This window comes from Stomoxys calcitrans, chromosome 5, assembly GCF_963082655.1.
Source record: "Stomoxys calcitrans chromosome 5, idStoCalc2.1, whole genome shotgun sequence".
Lineage (NCBI taxonomy): Eukaryota > Metazoa > Arthropoda > Insecta > Diptera > Muscidae > Stomoxys > Stomoxys calcitrans.
In genome coordinates this window covers 147,234,171-147,259,772 of record NC_081556.1, presented here as the reverse complement: position 1 = coordinate 147,259,772, position 25,602 = coordinate 147,234,171, and the positions used below count along the sequence as shown (strand labels likewise).

The following is a 25,602-nucleotide window of genomic DNA, read 5'->3' as shown; positions in this document are numbered from 1 at the left end:
GCGACTCATTTATTTCTTATCAATCATCTTGTATTTCTTCTTCTTGCTGTTTATCAAGTCGCTCTGCGCTAAGTCAGGCTTTGAGGGCCCACCACACTTGTTATAGGCTCAAGTCGATGCCAGTCAGTCATAGTCCAAGTCAGAGCAGAGTTGGACCTCTCCAGGCAATGTGTGCGATTCGGAATTGAGACAGAGCCCCAAAGCGTGCGCTGATTGCAAAAACGGTTTTATTCTCCCTCTCTCAAGTACGATAGTCATTCAATGAATTAAACGCTCATTTACTTTGTTTTTGGTCAAAACAAGAAATACCTGCAACAATAATAACAACAAAATGTGCAATGCACTTTACAACAAACAATAAAGACAACGAAGAAGAAAAAAAAGAGGAAAAAAATCTTTAAGCACAAAAGAAATCGAAAGTATCCCCAACTTATAAATGAAGTGGAAACTTAAGTGCAGAACAAGCGATAAGCGGTACCCCCAAGGAGGTGCCCAAGTTCCGACTGTGTGTATGTGCGCCAGTGTGTGGTTGATACAAAAATGTGTAGAATTTAATATATTTGCAAATCAATTAAACCAAACAAAAGAAAGAAGAACAAAAAAACACTCGTAAACAAATCACAATACCCTGCTGTTTGCTGGTGATTACGAATGTAAGGTTGAGCAGACATGGCCCGTCTTTCTATGTTTGACTGATAACCGTCGAGAACTAAAAACGCAGCAGCAACAACCAGCAACCTCACAGGGGCAATATTATCTTCAACATACTTATTAGGCATTTATGTTTCCTCCCAAAGAATGGCATTCAAGCCATTGAAGCATTTTCCCAGCCGCTGTTATCAACGCACACCCCTTTGCAGAAGGTGTTGGTGTTTTCCACTGGCGTATTTTTTTTTTATCAGCCCCCTACAAGTTTTCCCTAACTAAGATCTTATAAAATACGGGTATTTTCATGAACCACCATTCATTAACTGCTCAGAGTTTGAGCAGTTGCGACATTTTTTCTTGTGTTTTTCTAAATTGGCACTTGATTTACTAACTAATCACTGCTCTCAACTTGTAGCTTGTCATCCTTCAATTCATCATCCATCCATCTGCCACAAAATGTTACCCTCTTTGGTCAAGTTTTTGGTGCTTAGTGTAATTCTCTGCCAATCATCGTTGGCTTTGGAAAACGGTTTGGCGCGTACTCCACCCATGGGATGGATGCATTGGGAACGTTTTCGTTGCATTACCGATTGCAAGAAATATCCTTACGAGTGTATTAGGTAAGTAAGAGTGCATGTGTATGTGTTAGATGTAGTGTAGTGTAATAATACAACCGGAAAAAAATGTCTGTTAAAAATGAAAAAAATTAACTATGTAGTTATATGAAAAACCAAAAAATAAAAAAAAAAAAACAAGTAAAAGCGTGTAAAGTTCGGCCGGGTCGAATCTTATATACACTCCACCATGGATCTCATTTGTCGAGTTCTTTTCCCGCTACCTCTTTTTAGGCAAACATATGATAAAAGGAAAGAATTGCTATGATATTAGAGCTATAACATCAAGTTATCGTCCGATTCGGACCATAATTGAAGTCGTTGTGTAAAATTTCAGCCAATTCGAATAAAAATTGCTTCCTTAAGGGGTTCCAGAAGTATGGGAGCTGTATCTGGCTATAGACCAATTCAGACCATAATTGACACGTATGTTAAAGGTCATGAGAGAAGTTGTTGTACAAAGTTTCAGCCAAATCGGATAATAATTGCGACCACTAGAGGCTTAAGAAATCAAGATCCCAGATCGGTTTATATGGAAGCTATATCAGGTTATGGACCGATTGGAAGCATATTAGCTACAATTGTTGGAAGTCATAAGAAAACATTTCTTGCAAAATTTCAGCCAAACCGGATAAGAATTGCGCTCCCCAGTGGCTCAAGAAGTCAAGATTCAAGATTGGTTTAAATGGCAGCTATACCAGGTTATGGACCGATTTCAAACATACTTAGCAAAGTTGTTGGAAATCATAACAAAATACGTCATGCAAAATTGCAGCCAAATCGGATAAGAATTGCGGCCTCTATTGGCTCAATATCCAATATCGGTTTATATGGCAGCTATATCAAAACATGGACCGATATGGCCCATTTACGATCCCAACCGACCTACACTAATAAAAAATTTGCAAAATTTCAGGCGGTTAGCTTTACTCCTTCGAAAGTTAGCGTGCTTTCGACAGACAGACGGATGAACATGGCTAGATCGATTTAAAATGACGATCCAGAATATATACACTTTATGGGGTCTCAGATGAATATTTCGAGGAGTTACAAACATAATGACGAAATTAGTATGCCCCCATCCTATGGTGGAGGCTATAACAAGTAAAAGGGTGCTAAGTTCGGCCGAGCCGAATATATATATATGAGCTATATCAAGATATGGACCGTACTTGTTATGCCCTACAAGTCATAGAAAAATATCATCTCCAAAATTTCAGGCAAATTGAGTAATAATTGCACCCTCAATAGGCTCAGAAAGTCAAATTGGGAGTTCGGTTTATATGGCAGCTATATCGGGTTATTTACCGATTTATAATTGGCACAGTTGTTGTAAGTCATACCTAAACGACATATGCATAGGTTCACGTTACTATTGCAGTATTACTCCAAATCGGACAAACATATATATAAGGAAGCTATATCTACATCTGAACCGATTTCTTCCAATTTCAATAAAATTCGTCTTTAGGCCAAAAAAAATATATGTGCCAAATTTCAATACAATCGGAGGAAAATCGGACAAACATATATATAAGGGAGCTATATCCACATCTGAACCGATTTCTTCCAATTTCAATAGAATTCGTCTTTAGGCCAAAAAAGATGTATGTGCCAAATTTGAAAACAATCGGAGGAAAATTGCTACCCGTACTTGGATTCCTTATTTACATGGCCACGCTGACGGACCTAGCTTAGTCAAATCAGAAAATGATTCTGAGTCGATCGGTATACTTATCAATGGATCTAGCTCTCTGCCTTCTTGGTGTTACAAAAAAAAAAAAATTCACTATGTTATAATACCCTGTACCACAGTAGTGATGTAGGGTGTAAAAATTGTACTTTGAATATTTCATAGCATTTTTTTAAATTGCCCTCAGTTTGTGTTAAATTTATAAAATTATTAAAATTTAATTTCTTTCCTAACATTTAGCGAAAATCTTTTTAAACGCACCACCGATCTTCTGGTTGATGAAGGTTACTTGGCAGCCGGCTATGAATATGTAATTATTGACGATTGCTGGTTGGAGAAGTCACGTGATAATGTGACCGGCAAATTGGTGGAGGATCGTGAAAGATTCCCCAATGGCCTTAACGCATTGGCAGACTATGTAATTACAAATAAAAGACCATTTAATTAATTTAAAAAATTCTTACAAAAAATTTTACTAAAATTTTTAGATCCACGACAGAGGCGTTAAATTCGGTCTTTACCAGGATTATGGAACCAACACTTGTGCCGGCTATCCAGGTGTCATTAAACATATGGCCTTGGATGCACAATCCTTTGCCGATTGGGATGTCGACTATGTTAAACTTGATGGCTGTTATGCAGACATAAATCAAATGGATGAAGGATATCCGGAATTTGGTCGTCTTTTGAATGAGACTGGGCGTCCCATGATTTATTCGTGCAGTTGGCCTGTATATCAGGAATATGAGGGCAAATTGGTAAATTGGCAAATTAATTATAAATAACAAAATATTTTAAACTTTTTTGTACTTATAAAGGGTTTTTTAAGAGCTTTAGGAAAGTTTTTCAAAAAAAAAAACACACATAAAATTCAGAAAAATGCATGACATCTTTATTTGAATCAATAGTACGGTCCATATAATTTATTCATGCAAATGTTGGCCGTGACTGCGCATTAAATGGTCCATCCACTTACTCCAATTTCGGCGAATAAATGCTTCAATGCTGTCTTCCAATGCGTCAATGCAAGCGGCCTAACTGTATAGACACGATCTTTAACAGAGCCCCACAAAAAATAGTCTAAAAGCTTTTAATCGCATGATCTAGTCGGCCAATTGACCGTTCCCGAAATCGCCACTCAATTAGTACATTGTTCCGCGTGCTGTTTGACATGTGTCACCGTCTTGTTGAAACCACATGTCATGAATGTCAAGTTCTTGCGTTTCGGCCAAAAATAAAAGTCGGATGTCATCTCACGATAGCGCTCAACATTCACAGTTACGTTACGATTCGCATCATCTTTGAAGAAGTACGGTCCATTGATGCCACCATACCATAAACCGCACCAAACTGTGACTTTTTCTTGAAATGCTTGTGGCTGATCTTCACTCCAAAATCAACTTATCTGCTTATTGACATACCAATTGAGCCAAAAATGAGATTCGTTGTAAAATGGAAGAAACGCGCGATGAAATTTCTTAACAGAGCACGCATTTTGATAATAAAATTCAATAATTTGCAAGCGATGCTCGTTTGTATAACGATTCATGGTTATATTATAGACCAAACTGAAGATGTTTGGCAGTGAAACAAAACACAAAACGTGCGTGGGCTGTTTATACCAGTGTTGCCAAAACGTCGTCTAACTCACTCTGCAAACTTTTTCAGACAGTTCTATTTGTGGGTATTTTTCTAACCATTGGATAACCCTTTATTGAATAATAAATTAAATTTCTTATGAATATAAAATTTTCTCAAAATTGTTATATGTAAACCCAAATCCAATTCAATTAAAAATCAATGTTCCTAAAGTATTTAAAAGAAATTTAGACAAAATGTTCTTTTCACACGGAATTCTTTTTTTTTAGCCAAATTATGAGGCCCTAAAGCAGCATTGTAATTTATGGCGTAACTGGAATGATATTGACGATTCATTTGAATCTGTAGCTCAAATAATGGATTATTTTTCTAAAAATCAAGACAGAATACAACCTCATGCCGGTCCAGGACATTGGAACGATCCAGATATGGTACGTATGAATAAGTAAAACTGTGTAAAAAGGAGTAAATTTCCTTAGGCTAGAAACTATTGTACATTGCTGAAGTTTGGTAGTGTTGAAATGTGGTATCCATAACCCATCCGATTTTTGGATGTACATTTTGATGATAAAAAAGAATGTCAATCAAGTAATTAGAAGCATCAAGTTGGCATTTGAAAAATAACGGAGCTATATAGGCCTGTTCCAGTTTTCTAAAACTCAAAACGAAAGAATTTCTTTGCCTTATTTGTTGCAATGTCTAGATCAATCTGTATAAAGAGTACCAAATTTTACCAATTTTTGAACCAAAATGTTTGTATTTTGAACAGATCATTTAGTCGCCCATCGTATTTTTCGTAGTTGTACCTGTCTGCCAAATTTCAGACCTCTAGCTCCATCAGTAAAGAAGTATCAAATGGTACCAATTTTGGTACCAAAATGTAGGAATTTTGAATATATCATTTAGTTACCTATCGTATTTTTCCTTGTTGTACCTGACTGTCAAAGTTCAGACCTCAAGCTCCTGTTAAAGTACCAAATGGTACCAATTTCGGTACTAAACGTATGTTTCCTCCCATTACCACTTTTTAATTTTTGTTCGCCCTAATCCTTTTGCACCAGATGTCTTTTGAGTCAAATTTCAAAATTCTACCTCCATCAGCCCTGTACAAAGTTAAAGCATTTCGTACCTTTTTGGTGTTTTTTTAGAACCTAAATGTACAAGTTTCCAAAAACTCTTATAGTCACGCAATCGAGGTCGCCATAGCTTTCCTAATTTCCAAAGTTTAAAGCTTTAGTTTAGTTAACAAAGAAAGTACCAAATAGTTCCAATTGCGGTACTTAACGTTCCCTCACTTCCGGTACGATTTTCCAACATTTTTTTTTACCAAACCTTATTTTTCGAGACGCTCTTTAATAATAATTTCCAAAAACTTTTATAGTCACGCAATCAAGGTCGACATAGCTTACCTAGTTCAGTTAACACAAAAAGTACCAAATAGTTCCAATTGCGGTACTAAACGTTCCCCCACTTCCGGTACGATTTTCCAACATTGTTTTACCAAACCTTATTTTTCGAGACGCTCTTTAATAATAATTCTAGCCCTTTCCCCTCGCGCTTAGCATTTCGTACTTTTTGGTAGTTTTTTGTACCTAAATGTACAAATATCACCAAACCTAGCCTTGTGCCGTGCCTAAGACCCAATACCAACTTATGGAAAATTTTCATGATTTTAGCTTTAGCCATTTGGGCTGGGCGATGAATAGTCAGTCAGTTAACAATCAATTAGTCACGCTACTCTTTTTTTATTTCTAGATAATATAGTCAACTTTATTTATAGATTAAATTTATATAAATTTTAATTAATTTAATTGTATATAATTATTTTGATATTTTGTAGTTAATCCTTGGAAATTATGGTCTATCTTACGATCAAAGTAAACTACAAATGGCTGTATGGTCGATATTGGCAGCACCTTTAATAATGTCCAACGATTTGGCATTTGTACGACCAGAAATCAAAGAGATCTTACAAAATAGGTAAATCATAGAACTGTAAAGCAAGTCAAATAGATTGCAAAATCCTTTCCAGTGCAAGTCAGATGCTCTGGACAAAATATCAGTGCAAAGTTGTAATGATAATTTATCGATAACATGCAATAATAGATAATAAGAACCAATTAATCGAGATTTGCATTATATAATACTAAAATAAAACAGAGCGATAATAGCTCTTTGTTGCACTGAACAAAAATCGATAGCAGGGTGACAAAATAACCGTTAGCTATGCGGCTGTTTAATTACAATCGGATGATATCGAAAGCTTTGTAACACATTTGATTTGAGTATAGCACAAAAAACATCCCCCTATTTAAAGCAAGTCTATCGATAACAACCGATCAGCCATGTTTTGCTCTTTATAGAGGAGAATAAAACAGGGCTTAACAAAATATTGACTCTTGAAAAATAAGTATATACTTTATTATAATATTATTTTATAATTTCTATAGATATATTATTGCTGTTGATCAGGATCCTTTGGGCATACAAGGTCGTCGAATTACATTAAAAAATAAAATTGAGGTAGTATTTCTTATTGCAAAAAAAGGTTGGAGTTTTAATGCATTTCTAAAACTCTTATAGGTTTGGTCACGACCCATTACCCCAGTGACAACGGATGGTCAATACTCCTATGCAGTAGCATTTGTTAGTCGTCGAGCTGATGGTGCACCCTATCTCATCAAATTCAAACTTAGTGATTTAAATTTAACAAATCCTCGTGGTTATGCAGTTACAGTAAGATTTCTTTAAACTTTTTCCACTTGTTAGTAATTTCTTAACTTTCTATCTTTTCTACGACATTTCAGGATCTTTATGATAACAACAAATTTGTGGGTCAGTTCAAGCCTCCAAGTGTTTTCGAAACTCGTATTATTCCAAATGGTAAGCATTATTTTATAGGAGGGGAATTGATGTGCAGAAATCAATACCAGATATATAACACAGAGATACTTATCAAATTATATTGTCTATAAATTACAGGTGTAACGTTCTATAAATTCACAGCCCTACAAAATGGACGGAAATAATTGTGAGTGTAAAGTATTTCCCAGGCCATAGCTTCTATATACCAAATATTAAATAAAGTTAAATGTGTTAAAATGTATGCGGCTTGAGTTTAAATAAAATTTTGGCATATGGGGTGAGGAGAGGAGAGGAGAGGAGAGGAGAGGAGAGGAGAGGAGAGGAGAGGAGAGGAGAGGAGAGGAGAGGAGAGGAGAGGAGAGGAGAGGAGAGGAGAGGAGAGGAGAGGAGAGGAGAGGAGAGGAGAGGAGAGGAGAGGAGAGGAGAGGAGAGGAGAGGAGAGGAGAGGAGAGGAGAGGAGAGGAGAGGAGAGGAGAGGAGAGGAGAGGAGAGGAGAGGAGAGGAGAGGAGAGGAGAGGAGAGGAGAGGAGAGGAGAGGAGAGGAGAGGAGAGGAGAGGAGAGGAGAGGAGAGGAGAGGAGAGGAGAGGAGAGGAGAGGAGAGGAGAGGAGAGGAGAGGAGAGGAGAGGAGAGGAGAGGAGAGGAGAGGAGAGGAGAGGAGAGGAGAGGAGAGGAGAGGAGAGGAGAGGAGAGGAGAGGAGAGGAGAGGAGAGGGACAGTGAGTTGTGTTCGGCCAGTCGACATCCTCCTTCGAAAAAATCAAATGGTTTTGATTTTTCAGCCATGACTGATGGTTATATGTACATGTGACGCATACACCCTTAAGGTGGAGCATCAGTCTGTGTTGCCATACGTGAAGTAGTGTTTTTAGCCATCAGAGTTGAAAAATCCTTAACTTTCGCGCGTCGCTTTATTGGGATTTGTTTGCAGAGTTGAGAGCGAACGCATCCTGCAGAACTTTGAACCGGTTCCAAACTGGTGATTTCAACGGTTTCCAGTGACCAGTGATTGGTCCCCAGACTGTCCATATCACCGGTGATTTTTATATGGGCATGTCATACCTAGGGACTAATAATTTGTATAGCATGTGTAGGGTATGCGGGGAAGATGATGAGACGTTAGATCATTTTCTATGTCATTGCCCGGCTTTCGCGTTTTCAGTGACCAGTGACTGGTCCCCAGACTGTCAATATTACCGATGATATTATACGGGCTTGTCATACCTAGGGACTAATAATTTTTATAGCATGTGTAGGGCATGCAGGTAAGATGATAAGACGTTGGATCATTTTCTATGTCATTGCCCAGCTTTCGCGTCTAAGAGATACCGGTACTTAGACATGAACCAACTTAGGAGCGTGGCATAGAAAACAATTAAGGATTTTGTAAGTACCACGGAATTCCAAAGTTAGATTTTCTTTTTCGAGGTTACATTTTTTAGTATTTAAAGCACACAACAAGCCGATTACTGGCTTAGGTGTATGTCCATAATGGCATAGGACGGATTAATATCCGCACCCTCTTTTTAACCTCAACTAACCTTACCTAACCTCATTAAATGTATCGCTTTTCTAAGCTGTTGCGTTGGCCTTTATGGACGGTGAAATTGCTTCTAAAAAAGAGTAAAAAATGAATTACAATTTTGCATCATTTGGCGCATATTATTTGCAACCTCCTTTATATTCAGCAAATTTGTGCGCACTTACCTGCTTGTGTGTCACTTTTGTTTGAAATAAGAACACAGATTGAACAAATTTGTCAAACTTCAGCGAAAGCAAAAAAAAAAAACAATTTCTCTGCGCACTAGTAACGGTTTGAGTTGTTTTTTTTTATTTTGGAATGTTTTGTTTGAAGCAAAAAATTACGAATGCGTAGTTATGAAAAAACGAACTGTCCCCAACATAGAGGCATTTATACCGGTGTTTTCACCGGTTTGTTCTGCAAAAACAAAAATACGCCAAAGCAGCTACACAATGGACTACAATGACTGGTGATATGACCGGTAATTTATAATAATAGGGGTGAATTTATCCCAAAAATCCTGCAGGGATATAACGCCACCTTTATTTTCACCAATACTATTACAATGACCACACATCATGATGTGCCATGTAAACTGAGCATTACACAGCACCAAGTTTTAAAAGTAAACACCGGTATTCATACGATTTAATGTAGCTGTAAAAGAATCATATTTTTAGGCTTCATTAAGTTTTGTGAATACGACGGCTTTTTACAATTTATTGAACATGGGTGCGTATGATAACTTTTGATAATAATTCCCACATATGCTTTGATTCATACGCCACCTGGGTCATTTATCTTGTGTATTAAAATACTTGACAAAAAAATAATTGTAAATCAATCATGGTGTTACGAACTTTTTGGCATCTCTTTTCAACTCGTAATCGAAAATCTAGGTAAAAATTGTAAATTATGAGCCAAAGCTTAACAAAAAAAAATATGGAAAGAACGCACCGATTTGAGAAACAACAAAAGCTTGTTTCACCAACGGAAACAAAAGTATTGTTGAACAGTGATATAACTGTCCGATCAAGATGTAGCTGAAACTTAGTTTTAATGCAATACAGTTTAGTAGAGAACACTTTACAAATGATGCTAGCTTATGTAACCATCACTGCATATTATTTCTAACGTTTTCGCCAGGATTTGAGCCTAAAGTCTAGCTTCATAGACGGATATGCTAACCTCTGCTTGACAGTATCAATAGCATCGCCATAAGCGTAGAAAGGCATCTGGAGGGTGGACTTAGTACAACACAGAAAAGTTTCTGCCCGCTTAAAAATTATAAAGCCACCCTATTCACATGTGCTACGTCACATGGTTTCCATACGATCGGACTGATCACACTACCACCAACTACAGTCAGTGCATCAGCCCAGGTCGTAAATGCCATCTGATAAACACGAGGCTTTGGCATGAATAGAGCGTGGCAAAATCACATCTTCCCAATCGTCGATGGCAACTTTATCTTTCCACAGGAAAGCTTAACGAAACTTAATGGTAGAAAGTAAAGAAAATGCGTAAAGAGGCTCAAAAGTCCCAAGCCTTGAGATCTTAGACACTGTATTAGGCTTATGTGGATGGTCTTTTCAATGTAATTGCAGAAACATTTTTCCATTTTCAGCTACTACATATTAAAAAATGTTTTGTAAGATTGAGAAACAATGAAAATATATAAAATAACAGCGAAAAATAATATTCGGTGTATTTTGTTTACCTGTAATTTCAATGATGTTTTTCTTGGCTATTATTGCTATGGTGTAGTATTGACCATTGTTTTGTAAACATATTTTTCTATATTTTCTTCCTTCATGGAAATATTTTCGTTTGTTTCATTAAAAAAAAAAACAAGTAAAAGCGTGCGGAATCTTATATACCCTCCACCATGGATTGCATTTGTCGAGTTCTTTTCCCGGCATCTCTTCTTAGGCAAAAAAGGATATAAGAAAAGATTTGCTCTGCTATTAGAGCGATGTGGTTTGTACCACAATTAAATTAGATATTGTTGGAACAAAATACTTCGTACAAAAATTCATTCAAATCGGATAAGAATTGCGCCCTCAAGAGGCTCAAGAAGTCAAGACCCAAGATCGGTTTATATGACAGCTGTATCAGGTTATAGACCGATTTGAACCATACTTGGCACAGTTGTTGGATATCATAACAAAACATGTCTTGCAAAATTTCATTCCAATCGGATAAGAATTGCGCATTTTAGAGGCTTAAGAAGTCAAGACCCAAGATCGGTTTATATGGCAGCTATATTAGGTTATGGACCGATTTGAGCCATACTCATTTCAATAGGATAAGAATTGCGCACTCTAGAGGCTCAAGAAATCAAGACCCAAGATCGGTTTATATGGCAGCTATATCAAAACATGGACCGATATGGCCCATTTACAATACCAACCGACCTACTCTAATAGGAAATATTTGTGCAAAATTTTAAGCGGCTAGCTTTACTCCTTCGGATGTTAGCGTGCTTTCGACAGACAGACAGACAGACGGACGGACGGACATGGCTAGATCGTCATAAAATGTCGCGACGATCAAGTATATATATACTTTATGGGGTCTCAGACGAATACTTCGAGTAGTTACAAACAGAATGACGAAATTAGTATACCCCCAATCCTATGGTGGAGGATATAAAAAAAGAACATAGAAATAGAGATCACAATCATGGCAGAGGTTGAGAGTACGTACAATAAAAAAAATATGAACTGCGTTGTTCAAATGTTTTTTGTAGATATATTATTTCGTTAGAAGATTTGCAATTATAAACAATTTCTTCATACATGTTTATAGTACGTGCAAAACGAATGACTCACCGTTCATCTCTATCTAAATAATTTAGGAATGTGAGTGCAGACAATGCGTCTCGGTAGGAAATGATTTGTTTACCTAAAATTTCATCAGGAAATTAATTTCAATGGAAATCTCCAAAGTAAACAATGAACAATTAACTTATTTCCTACTTATGCCCTTCACCACTACTGTGGTACAGGGTGTGACTATGAGAACCACACGGGTTGGAAGTCTCAGATCCAATTTGAGTGGTGTATATCGTCATCACGAGAAGCTCAGCTGACAGCTATCGGGTTGCAGAAAGTGAAATACGGAGTAGCTGCAACTGTTTCAGTCTCAGTGAAAGGCCGAGCGACATCGCCTCTTGCTCAAATTTTGAGTGCCCGTGAGACTCGTTATGACAAGGCGAGTTATTGGCGCCTTAAATTACGTTTCGACGGCGATTAATTCTATGGACCAAAATAATCTTGCTCACCTATGGAGCTTAATGAGGGCCGCTACCTCGACACAAAGAAATGAACCTACAACAACAAGAAAGACGATTGGAGAAAAAATAGTCGAAAAAGTAGTACTCTGTTCATAGTGAGGAAAATGGTAAAAAAAATTTGAGTGGCAACGCCTGAAAACATTCTCGGCATCACTTTAGTCAATGGTTCGTTATTTCTTCTATTTGGGAAAAAAACATTAAGCCAAAAGTGCAGATAAAAAACGTTTTTTGGTATGAAAATAAAAACAAATGATTACTATCAAATTTCACTCGTGAAACAATTAAACATTTCAGCGACTATTCCGAAAATAGAATACCAACCCTTCAGGCCAAATCAGAATGATCGCGTTGAGTTTTGTTTTTAAGTGTCGCTTTGCAAAAATGCAACTCTGCACAAAATCCCACAAAAGCAACGCAGTAAAGTTAAAAAAAAATAAATTTTTTGATTATGTGTGTGCACTATAATTAAGAACCATAACACAAACAACGAAAAATGGCGCGAACTAGTGACATACTCAAAATCGAACTAGTGACACACTAATCACTGGTTTTGACTGATTGTGCACTCAGCAGTTTGTTGTTGGCCAACTGCCGCTACCTGTAAATGAATATATCTTGGGCTTTATGAAGAACATCTGTTGTCAGGATTGCCATGACGTGTTTTTTTACAAATAAGTGTGGCCACTTGCTGAAATACCTCTATTGTGAATGGTAAAATAAAATTAAAACAATTTATTTATAAATTTGTGTACACAAATCTAAATAAATTTTATATGAATGCCATGCCCAAATTTTTGTTGCAAATTTTAGTTGTAAATTTTACAAATATTTGCACTTTTTTTCTCGTATTGTTTTAACAGGTTGGCAAATGGTGTTACCACATGTTGACAAACACTCAGACTTGCTTTATTTTTGCTTTCACGGCTTATCTATCCAGTACTAAAATGAAACACAGCAAGAATTGTGCGTAGATGTCATTTCCATACATAATTTCATTGCACTGCATTATATAGTACTAAAACATAGCTATTAGATGATCTAAGCGGCCAACTCACATGGCCGTTTAGTTGAAATTATATATCAACCAAGTCCTACGCCACTTTGTATAATAATTTATGCCCCCACAGCAACTATATCAAAATATGGACCGATTTGGACCAAACTCGACACAAATATTGAGTGGTCTATTAAGTACAAGTCATTGTACAATTTTGTAGAACCAAATATTGGTCTTTATGATAGCCATATCCAAATATATACCGATCTGAACTATATACGACACGGATGTCGAAAAGCCTAACATAAGTCACTGTGTAAAATTTCAGCGAAATCGAATTATAAATGTGCCTGTTATAGGGTCAAAACCTTATATCGAGAGATCGGTCTATATGTCTGAACCGATCTGGGCAAAATTGTAGAGGGCTGACGAAGGGCCTAACACAACTCACTGTTCCAAATGTCGGAGAAATCCAAATGGGCGCAAAACCTTAAATTGAGAGATCGGTCCATATGGCAGCTATATCCAAATCTGGACCGATCTGACACAAATTAAAGAAGAATGTTGAAGGGCCTAACACAACCCACTGTCCCAAATTTCGGCGAAATTGGACAATAAATGCGCCTTTTATGGGCCCAAAACCTTAAATCTCGTTATCGGTCCATATAGCATCTATATCCAAATCTGAACCGTTCTGGGCCAAATTGCAGAAATATGTCGAGTGGCCTAACACAACTCACTGTCCCAAATTTCGGCGAAATTGGACAATAAATGCGCCTTTTATGGGCCCAAGACCTTTAATCGAGAGATCGGTCTATATGGCAGCTATATCCAAATCTGAACCGAACAGGGCCAAATTGAAGGAAGATGTCGATGGGCCTAAGACAATTCACTGCCAAATTTCAGCAAAATCGGATAATAAATGTGGCTTTTATGAGCCTAAGACCCCAAATCGGCAGATCGGTCTATATGGGTATAGTCCGATATAGCCCATCTTCGAACTTAACCAGCTTATGGACAAAAAGACTGTAGCGTGATTTCAACAGGCAGGCGGACGGACATGGCTAGATCGTCTTAGATTTTTACGCTGATTCTTGATCATATATACTTTATAGGGTCGGAAATGTATATTTCGATGTGTTGCAAACGGAATGACAAAATGAATATACCCCCATCCTTCGGTGTTGGGTATAAAAAAGTAACGTATCATGGCTGATATAGTTCACCGTTGACGGCAAGGTTTATTCCACGATCGTATTTGAAGAAAAATAGATCGTTGATACCACCAGCCCATAAACCGCACAATACCATGGTTGCCGGTTGTACGTACCGGATTGACCCGCTGAAGTGCTTCATCGGCAAGGCCGCCGCCTCCGAGTACAACACATTGCTACAACAATAATAATCGACAATCAATCCCATGGCAGCCGGCTGTACGTACCGGATTGACCCGCTGAAGTGCTTCATCGGCAAGGCCGCCGCCTCCGAGTACAACACATTTCTACAACAATAATAACCACACACCAAACTATAGTTTTTTTGGGATTTATTGGTAACTCCTTTACGGCATGTGGTTGTTCTTCATCCCAGATTCGATGGTTAGCTTGTTTACGCATCCATTTAGTCGGAAATAACCCTCATCTCAGAACACAATTTTTCGATAACAGTATGTTTCCATCGAGCTGTTATCACAGAGCACGAATTTTGAAAATTTCAAAGATTTGTAGTCTTACTTGTTTGTGTATACAGAGTGCAGAGTGTACTGAACACTTTCACAGATGACGTTTGGAGACAATTATCGAAACTTAACCCCCGTTATATTGGTTGAAGTGATGTGACAAATCAACCGCAGAATAGAAAATGTTTTAATCGATTTACTGAGGACCTATGCTCCGATGAAAATATGTATCTATCAAATAAAATAATTAAATTTCATCATTTTATACCAAAAAAAAACTCATTAACTGTATTTCTTGTTAAAATTATATATATATTTTCTATAAATTAACCGAAAATCAAATCAATAATACAAACATGTATTCATTAATAAACTAATTCGATGATAATTTTCAAATTGATCCCAACGCTGTTGGAAGTGAAACTAAGGAAATAAATCAAAGCATAGCGGGGGATAGAAATAAACTGACTTAGGTTAAATCAAAACATGCATACACCATAAAAGTGCTATAAATATATTGTATGATTCAATAAATTATAGGCATTTACAAATAAATATAATAATAAGCAGTAAGCACTTTGATAATAATCAAAAATAAAATGGGGGCTCGCATTCAATAAATCATAATTATCATTATCATCATCATCATCATCATGGGTTCTTATTGTCAAGTTGTTGCTGCTGTTGCATTCCGTTTAATTCTTTATCTTAATTAAGCAATTGTGTATTTTGTTTTATTTGAAGAGAAAAAAAAAGAAATAGATAAATAAAATAGTTTTTGTAAATAAATACAATGTATAGAGTATGTATGTACATATGCTTGTATGTATTTAAGTTCTAGTGTGTATGAAGCTGATGGTAGTAGTAGTAGTAGTTTAAAACTTGAAGAAAAGTAAACTAAAATTGGGATAGGGTTATAGAAACCAACAAAATATCTAAGCTAACGTAGGTAGTTTAATTTCTTTGTATAAAACTTTTTTAAAGTTCTCTCTCTCTCGTTCTTTCTCTTAAGTGTGAAAAAAGTTCAGTTTTCATTTTATAATTATCGACTAAAGTACCATAAGTTTTTTAATTGTAGTTTTAAGTAAAGCTAAAGTTCTGCTTTATCCACTTCTGCTGCTGCCGCCCAGCCACTTTCAGTGTACGCCATTTGAAATGGTTGGGGTGCGTTCGTAAGTGCGCCGATGCATTTCGTCGACACTCTTGAGGTAGTAGGTACCCGGGAACAAGGCGCTTATGCTGCCCGTGGGTGTGTAGGGCGCAGCATGATTGTTCTTCTCGCGTATTTCCATAAGCTCCGAAAACACTTGGGGTGCCACCTTCTCGCGTGAATTCAGCAAGGGCAGAACATAATCTAATTTTCCTACGAATTTCTGGAAGACATCGGAATTTGAGGTCACTTTAATGGAGTACATGGAGGCGGCCAAACCGGATCCATAGGAAAAGACGGCAATGCGTTTGCCCAGCAGATTTTCCGGAGTCTCGTTGACCAGCAACGAAACTAGGCCCGAATATACTGAGGGTGTGTACATGTTGCCCACTTGACTGGCCAATAGCAGGGACTTTTTGGTTTTCTCCTCAAATACATTGGCAAATTGTGTCATAAAGGCTTTTTCGACATCACGATCAAAGTATGTGCTGGCCAAGGTAGCCTTATTGAAACGTTCCAAGGCAGGGTATTTCTCAGCTCTTTTTGTTTCGTCCGTGGTCAGCAAGAAGTCATTAAACACCAAGCGAGCCACCGATTTCTGCACCAGTTTGCAAAAAGGTGTATGAAATAGCACTGCATCAAAGTTCTCTAAACCTTGCTTTTCAGCCTGGGGATTATGTTTTTCGAATTTCTTACGATACAATTGATAGCAGGTGTCCAGAGCGGATAGGTAACATTGTATGGATAATTTACCATCGACTGTTGGGTATTCTGAGCTTAAATCGGGTTTATAGAAATCATAGGCATGCTCCATGTGTGTTGCTCTTAAACCTCTCTCAAATACCAGAGGAGCATTTGGTCCCACCAACATGGCAATGGCTCCCGCCCCACCCGTGGGCCGAGCAGCACCCTTTGCATAAACGGCTATATCAGCACACACAGCCAATGCAAGGCGGCCATCCCAACTGGATGACTCCACCCAATTTATGGAATTAAATAAGGCAGCAGTGCCACCGTAGCAGGCATTTGTGGTATCAATACCTTCCATATCGGTATTACCACTATCAGCAAACAATTGCATTAACACCGATTTGACAGATTTCGATTTGTCCACAATGGTTTCGGTGCCAACTTCCAGGCGACCAATATCAGTGGCTTTGATTTGGTGTCTTTCCATGAGGCGGGTGACGACGGTTAAGCACAGCGAGTTGACATCTTCACGATCAGAACAGAAACCCATTTTCGATTGACCCAGACCAATGGTATATTTGCCCGCTGAGGCTCCATCGAATTGCTCCAATTCGGTTTGATCCACATATTGCGAGGGAAATAAAACCTCTATAGCTAGAATGCCAACGTTTTCAGGCCACATTTCAATGGGAGACGATGGACGATGATGAACTTCACTTTGAGTTGTAGCAAAAAAATGTATCTGAAATGAAAAGGAAATCATTTTATTAGATTTATTATATGAAGGGAATTGGGAAAAATAAACTTTTGTTGTTGTTGTTGTAGTAGCAGTGTGTGGTACACTGAGGCGCCAGCCCTTGCCAATGAAGGAATTCATCGGGTCCATTCGGTACATACAACCGGCTGCCATGGGATTGTAAACTTTTTTGTTGTTATAGTAGTAGCCACATATTTGCATGTGGAGGTAGTGTATTTTTTAACAAGGTCGTTCCGATCGCCGAGGCGATGTGATGGCTAAAATATGTGCAAACACCAAGAAACAGTTGTACTGTAATTCACAGTAGATATAAACTAAAAAATTTCTAACACGATCACTTTTATCTTAACTAACCTAACAAGAGAGAGAGAGAGAAAGAACAAGTCTCTCTTCGATAGTTAAGAGATTCAAAATTTTATTAAATTTTAACAATTTCCACTGCAGATGGGTTTTTTTCCTTGGAAACCTGCAACCTTGATCACATGTCATGTGAAAATCAGCCTTTTTATTCAAATCAGTCAATCAAAGAGAGAGTAACATTGTTTTTACACACTTGAACAATTGTACTGGAAAAGTAGGCGCAAGAGCTTAAATATGAAGGTGTCTCCATTTAATGGTTTATTTTTAAACGGTAAACGGCTATTTTTATGTATTCTTTTGATTGGCTTTAATATGGACTTTGCTGAATAACTGTAACGACTCCAACGGTTATAAATTAAAGTCATGTTAAGTTGTATTAAGAAAGTTATCGATAACATTCAATCAGGGATGCCAACTTAGTGCTTTTCGCAACTATATTTTAATATTTTTAGATCACAAAAAACCCTAAAAGTATCACCATGTTGCAAAGGGGTCTTTAATATTTAAAGTTCGTCAGCCGTATTCACAAAAATTTACTAATGAATCATTAAAGTTCACCATAGTTTTTAAAAGATTATTGTAAAATAAACCCATTATAGCATTTCGTTTTCAAAAACATACAATAGCACCTAAATAACTTAGTGTTATTCCTTATTTTGCTTTGGCAACCCTATGCCGTTTTAGTGCTTGTGCCGAAAAAAATAGTTATTGCGTCGGTTTTTTCACAATCTGTTGGATAGATATTATCTAACATATTTGTGTAATAATTATTAAAAACTGCATAAACTAAGAATGCATTTGTTCCTGGGATATAATAAGCATGCAATTTCAAACATAAAAATATTTTTTTATTTTTATAAACCGGTGCATGGTCGGATGTTGTGTTTGTTTTATTTAGTTTGCATCACTAAAATTGAGTCCGGCTATTTTATTGCAAAATCACAAAATTTGCACAAATATCCATCGAAACATCTCAAATTGCAATGACTTACAACCAGCGTGACTTAAGAACAACTCCTATTGACTTATATAACGCCTTTAACTAATTAAATGAACTTTTAATTAATTTAAATGTATTGCCATAGCTTTGCAATCAGCTGATCCACACCGCACAAAAAAATCGGTAGACACCAAATTAAAAATGTTTATTTTTACTTTTGACTATTTGGGACTTTCATGGCCATGTTTCAAAATATGTATACGCGCCCACTCCAAATTCTTTCGATCGTAGATGTCGTAGACACATAAAGCAATTGTTTTTGCCAACTTTTTATATCCTCCACCATAGTATGGGTGTATGGGTGTATACTAATTTCGTCATTCAGTTTGAAACTCCTCGAAATATTCGTTTAAGTCCCCATAAAGTATGTATATTCTTGATCGACATGACATTTTAAGCCGATCTAGCAATGTCCGTCCGTCTGTCTGTTGAAAGCACGCAAACAATTGAAGGAGTAAAGCTAGCCACATCGGTTGGGAGTGTAAATGGGCTATATCGGTCCATGTTTTGATATATCTGCATTTCTGCGCCTCTAGAGGGCGCAAATCTTAACCGATTTGGCTGAATTTTGGCATAACGTGTTTCTTTATAATTTCCAACAACAGTGCTAAGTATGATGGAAATCGTTTCATAATCTGATTAGCTGTCATATAAACCGATCTGGAGTCTTGACTTCTTGGCCCTCTAGAGGGCGCAATTCCTATCCAATTTGACTGAAATTTGGCACCACGTGTTTAGTTATGACTTCCAACAACTGTGCTATGTATGGTTCAAATCGGTTCATAACCTGATATAGCTGCCATATAAACCTATCTGGGATCTTGACTTCTTGACCCTCTAGAGGGCGTAAGATGGCGATTTGGCTGAAATTTTGCACAACGGATTCTCCCATAACCTCCAACATACGTATCAGATATGGTCTGAATCGGTGTATAGCCTGATACAGCTCCCATATAAACCGATCTCCCTATTTTATTTCTTGAGCCTCCAGAGGGCGCAATTCTTATTCGAATTGGCTGAAATTTTACACAATGACTTCTACTATGGTGTCCAACATTCAATTCAATTATGGTCCGAATCGGATCATAACTTGACATAGTTTCAATAGCATAGCAATTCTTATCTTTTCTCCTTTGTTTGTCTAAAAAGAGATACCGGGAAAAGAACTCGACAAATGCGATCCATGGTGGAGGGTATATAAGATTCGTCCCAGCCGAACTAAAAACGCTTTTATAAACAAGTAAGAAACTCATTTTCCAAAGTAAAATTAGCCAAGATTTTTTCGCCATTTATTCAATTCAAGACTCATAAGGGTCAATAGTTTCTAAACTAAATAATGGAAAATTTTCTTTTGTCTTATTTCAATTTACTGTTCAAATTTCTTTTGATAAGGACTTTGAACTATGAAAGAATAATAAAGTCATACAAATAAACAACATTGTTTTTATAACATGTGTATATATTTTCGGTATATTTGCGAAATGTGAAAGCCAAATCAACAGTTTGGCAATATTTTTTCCACATCTTTTGGATAGGGAGCTTGAACTATGAAAGCTTAAAATAGTCATACAAATAAACAACAATGGTTTTATAACACGTGTATATATTTTGGTATATTTGCAAAATGTGGAGGCGAAATCAACATTTTGCCAAAATTTTCGTCCACATTTTTTGTATAAGGAGCTTGAACTATGAAAGCATAATATGCGAATTCGAATTTGCCCATCAACATTCCATTAAGGAACAGGGTCCATCGTAGCGCAGAGGTTAGCATATCCGCCTATGACGCTGAACGCCTGGGTTCGAATCCTGGCGAGAACATCAGAAAAAAAATTCAGCGGTGGTTATCCCCTTCTAATACTGGCGACATTTGTGAAGTACTGTCCCATTTGGAACGACAGCCATGTAAAAACTTTTCCACTACGACACGCCGTTCGGACTAGGTTTTAAAAAGGAGGCCCCTTTTCATGAGGTAAAACTTGAACCGGATAGCGCTTATTGATATGTGAGAAGTTTGCCCCTGTTCCTGAAAGCATAATATAGTAATACCAAAAAAAACATTGGTATTATAACACGGGTATATATTTTTGATGTATTTGCAAAATGTGGAAGCGAAATCAACATTTTGCAAAATAAAACAAAATCATATGTATTGACTTAACAAATATTTGTGTTATATAGATATTTTACTTCATTACATGTTCTTGGCGAACGTGAAATTCCAAATTTTTTAAGTAAAGGTAGATATTAAGATAGTTAACTGTGTAAGGTTTTCGCAAAACATTGTTTCCCTTGATGTAGAAACTCTCACAAAAACGTTTTTTACAATAAAGAGACATATAGACAAGCCTATGATATGTTTTACCACCAGCATTTAATTTTCGTAAATTGTGTTGTTTGCATGGTGTTAAGGTGAGTATGCACCTCTAGCGAAATTTTCGGTTGCAGCCAAGACCTTCGTGTCGCCACTGAAAAATAGTTGTTTAGAAAACAACATAGCGACAAACATCGATTTATAATTTTGGCAAAATTTTATTTTTTTTTTTGGGTAATAACGTAAATATTTGCTGTAATTAATCGTTTTTATTTGCAAATAACTTTATTTCATGTTATTATTAAAACATACATTTTCATTCGTAGTTGCAAGATAAAATTCACCAATGCCTATTATGTCGGCTGTTACGCAAGGAAATTTCGAACATTTTCTTTTAGGATATGTTAATCCATTTTTTTATGGTAACGAAAATTTCGCCAGATGTGCATACTGCGCTTTATCATAAAGATAAGAAAGTCAAAAAAAATTTTTTTGCCAACAACTGCAATCTATTTAAAAGACAATGAACGAACATATTTATCATATTGGCCCAAGTTGAAAACGTTTCGAGTACACTTTCAATGAATGTCAAATTTTCACTCAGTGAAGAAATGAAAATGTTTTTACAGATTTTTTTTTAGTAGTTTAGTATATATGGAGTTTCGTATTGAAGACTAAACATAATGCTCACCTTAAACCCTGTAAAAAACTATGGATCTATTTAACTCTTTTTTTTCAACAAATACGCATAGCGCTGGCATATTTGATGTATCATGTAAATTGCCCTCAGGGTAAATAAACATTTTGCCATAAACATTTGTCAACTTGTGTATAAGCCATCTAGATAAATTAATTTACTGGTTACTAAGGTAACAAAAAACAAAGCACACTATCTGTCAAAATCAGTGCTTTGTGCCAAGATATATTCATTTACAGGCAGTGGCAGTTGCCCAATAATAAAATATTAAGTGCACTATCTGTCAAAATCAGTGATAAGTGCAACTCTGATTTTGTGTATGTCGCGACATTTTTCGTTGTTTGTGTGTGCTTTGGTTCTAAACTATAATACACACACAACCAAAACTCATTGACAGAAGACGCGAAGAGCACTCACGAAAAAAATTGTACTCAGCTGTTTACGGTACACTACCTGGTAATTATGTCATGGTTGTACGTATACAATTTTTATCCAACTATGCATGTGAAGTTCAGTAATAGTTCGATTTCCGTCGAATCGTTATACGTTATTTCGTTTCACGTTTTTAAATAAATTCCTAATGGATCTATTATACGGTATGTGAGTATCTTATGACATGCCAAAATTAGCAGATATAGAGTTGTACATGTCGTGTGATACAAATAAAACTAACATATGAATATCACATTCCAAAATAGCACATGAAATTTTTTGGTTTAAAGCGTACTCTATTCCTTTTGACAAAAACTTATAGAAATCAGGTGTTTTTGTTATCAGTCGAATGAAATTAACCCCAAATATAATTGTTTCACGAATTTATGATTTAACCACCTTTCTCTCAAGTTTAAAAATGTTTACGCATAAAAAAAAATCAGACTTGCTTAAATTTTTAGGTTAAGTCATACAAAAATAAAATGCATGTATGATAGCAAAAATGATGAATCCTATGTTAATTGACATTTTGTACAAACATTTTAAATTACATGCGAATACAAAAAGTGGCATGTCATAAGACAACTACATGCCGTGTATTTAACTTAACTAAAATAAGTTTAGTCGGTTTCCATATTATATTCGATTATGATATAACTATGACTGGCAAGTAAACATTCAAGTATTTAAAAATATATATATATTTTTAGAATACTTGCAAAATGAAGCAGCGAAATCAATATTTTATTAAAATGAAGAAAAAAAAATGTATGTGTTGACATAAAAAACATTTGTTAGCTGGATTATTGACACATTTTTAATTAAAATAATATAACAAGTGCAATTTATTGTTAATAAATGTCTGGAGAGAGTTAATTTAATAATTCCAATGACAATGCTTCCATCCAAAATTAACTAATATAAGTATACGTCACTATCATTATATTTGCAAGGATAAAGTATAAAAAGTGCAAACATTTGGACAAAATATAAACATTTGTAGTAAAAAAGTTAACCAATCCACAACGTCTCTAGACGACAAGAGCTTCAACAACAAGAAAAAACCCTAAAAATAACAACTTCGACAAGCTTAATGATTGCTTTCTGTAATCTTATTAAGTGAATACTGGCTACCATCTGTTTTGGAAATAGTTTAGGTTAGGTTAGGTTGAAAAGAAGGTGCAGATATTAATCCGCCCTACTATGGACATGCAACATACAGTATGCGCCTCTGGCGAAAATTTCATTACCATAAGAAATGCATACATATGCTAAGCGAAATTTTCGTTACCTACACCGTTACCAAAAAATTTCGCTTACAAATACGTTGCTTAATTAAATTTTCTTTATTTTTCGCAATTAAGAATGAAAATGTATGTTTTGATAGGTCCATGCAGCACAAAATAAAGTTATTTGCAAATAGGAACGTTTAATTTCAGAACATATGTACTTTATTAGCCAAATTATTGAAAATCGGACACTCCACTTAAGAATTAATTCGAAGGAAGTCGTTCGCCAGGTGTAAAGAGTCCTTGACGTATTGAATTTTAATCGATAACTATGTTAATACAACTGAACATGGCTTTCATTTATTAAAGGTGCCATCACACTACATGTTATTGTCTTATGACATTTCAAATTTTGCTATTGTTAAAGTTGCTTACACAGTGTGATACGAATTAATATAACACATGAAAATCATATTTGAAAATACTACTGTTATTTTTATCGATTAGATCGGCGCTCTATTCCTTTTGACAAAAAACATAAAGAAATCTGCTGTTTTGTTGTAAGTTGAATGGAAAGAACTCCAAATTAAATTGTTTTCACAACTTTAACAATTTGCAGCCATAAAAAATCAGCTTTAACTCACATTTTTAGGTTATGTCATACAAAAATAACATACTAGTGTGATAGTAAAAAATGATGAATCGTATGTAAAATGGCAATTTTGATACACATAATGAAATGCCAATGATACATAAAAGTGACATGTCATAAGACAAGAACATGTAGTGTGATAGAACCTTAAATGAATTACAGTTACAGTATTCATGAAACATATACACATTAAAGCCATTCCATTACAAATACTAACGTTATTAAAATTTGTTAAAGAAATAAAAACTATTGTCTAATTTAAAAAAACGCTCAGATTATCCTTTAATGGAAATAATGTTCATATAATTTATAGTGAGCCACAGGGCGCAATGCTAAACATATCAAGTAAGACTCAAGATCCGAAATTTTAAGAAATGTCTCATGCTCTCTTTGCTATTTATGTACATATGGAAAGGTTTTCGGTTTTGTTTTCATTTCATTATTTCGTTAAACAAAATAAAAACATTTGTATTTACATAACAAATATTTGTGTTATTTGGATCATTTAGTTAATTTAGTTATACATATTTTCTATATGGGCATGATGTGTTAAACGCAGAAAATAGCAAAAATGTTACAAAACTTTTTGAATAAAAATTATTTGGCTATTAAGTTGATGCATAATCCTAAAGTATTTAGATATTTCAAAAAGTGTCGTTTTCGTAGCGTGCTCGACTTTCCTGTACGGTGATTGCTTAACACCGAGATTTTGATCCGAAGTCAGTTTGATGACCAAATGGCCTCTATCTACATGACAGGTTTATATCCCATTTCTAGCTGATTCCTCAAGAGACTATTTTCTCAACTGATGTTTTTCCAAACCAGCTATCTTCAGCTGTAGACCATGTCCGTCTGTCGTTTTTTTTATTTATGATGGAGATCGTATTTGTAATCAAATCATGAAACTCATCATCGCTCACAAACCGCGTTGAAATGAAAGTTTTTAAATCGTTCTGTGCATGATGTTTTTTTTTTTATAGAACCGCCATATATTTTGAGATTTTCTCTAATTTTAAATAAAAACTCATCAAAGATGATACCAGAGTTGCCTTTTATATTTCGGGATTGAACAACCCTTGTGTAGCAATCTGCCATCTAACAGCTCTATCGTAAAGCTTGACATTTATGAGGTTATACGTACTCAGAACACTCGTATGATTAGAGCGCTATTTGTGTTGTTTACAATAACTTAAAAGATTCATCTCGCCCAAAAAATAGAATTAAATCGTTAACATTTTCGTGCGATTATTTTTTACAACTTTCGTCGTGAATTAACTCAACAACAGTGCACCGATGAACTTCATTCAATTTTTGGCGATGAAGCTCCATCAAGGACCAGTGTTTATCGATGGTATTGTAAATTCAACCGAGGTCGTAGTTCACTCCATGTCAAACTTTGTGAAAGTCTA

The 25,602-nt window shown here is 35.9% G+C and overlaps 2 protein-coding genes across 4 annotated transcripts in view; one reads left to right on the top strand and one right to left on the bottom strand.

Moving 5' to 3' along the window:
* The first annotated feature begins 100 nt into the window (after positions 1-100).
* Positions 101-7,660, top strand: LOC106085202 (alpha-N-acetylgalactosaminidase). Its single transcript, XM_013249322.2, has 10 exons — positions 101-245; positions 1,064-1,268; positions 3,196-3,373; positions 3,444-3,713; positions 4,824-4,985; positions 6,395-6,534; positions 7,005-7,077; positions 7,138-7,290; positions 7,362-7,437; positions 7,537-7,660. The coding sequence occupies exons 2-10, from the start codon at positions 1,105-1,107 to the stop codon at positions 7,581-7,583; spliced, it is 1,263 nt and encodes a 420-aa protein (XP_013104776.1). The 5' UTR covers positions 101-245; positions 1,064-1,104; the 3' UTR covers positions 7,584-7,660.
* Positions 7,661-15,201: 7,541 nt separating this feature from the next.
* The window catches only part of LOC106085199 (hydroxymethylglutaryl-CoA synthase 1), a 32,926-nt gene continuing 22,525 nt past the window's right edge, over positions 15,202-25,602 (bottom strand). For all 3 annotated transcript variants that reach the window (XM_059370064.1, XM_013249314.2, XM_013249312.2), the window contains exon 2: positions 15,202-17,494. In XM_059370064.1, the coding sequence (XP_059226047.1) occupies positions 16,049-17,434 (1,386 nt within the window). In that variant the 5' untranslated portion in view covers positions 17,435-17,494 and the 3' untranslated portion in view covers positions 15,202-16,048. The remainder of the gene's footprint in view (positions 17,495-25,602) is intronic.

Excerpts from the sequence above, each read along its gene's own strand:
- LOC106085202 (XM_013249322.2), top strand. The coding sequence starts at position 1,105 with ATGTTACCCTCTTTGGTCAAGTTTTTGGTGCTTAGTGTAATTCTCTGC. Across the intron at positions 4,986-6,394 it reads ATTGGAACGATCCAGATATG|TTAATCCTTGGAAATTATGG; the intron begins GTACGTATGAAT and ends GATATTTTGTAG. Across the intron at positions 7,291-7,361 it reads CTCGTGGTTATGCAGTTACA|GATCTTTATGATAACAACAA; the intron begins GTAAGATTTCTT and ends ACGACATTTCAG.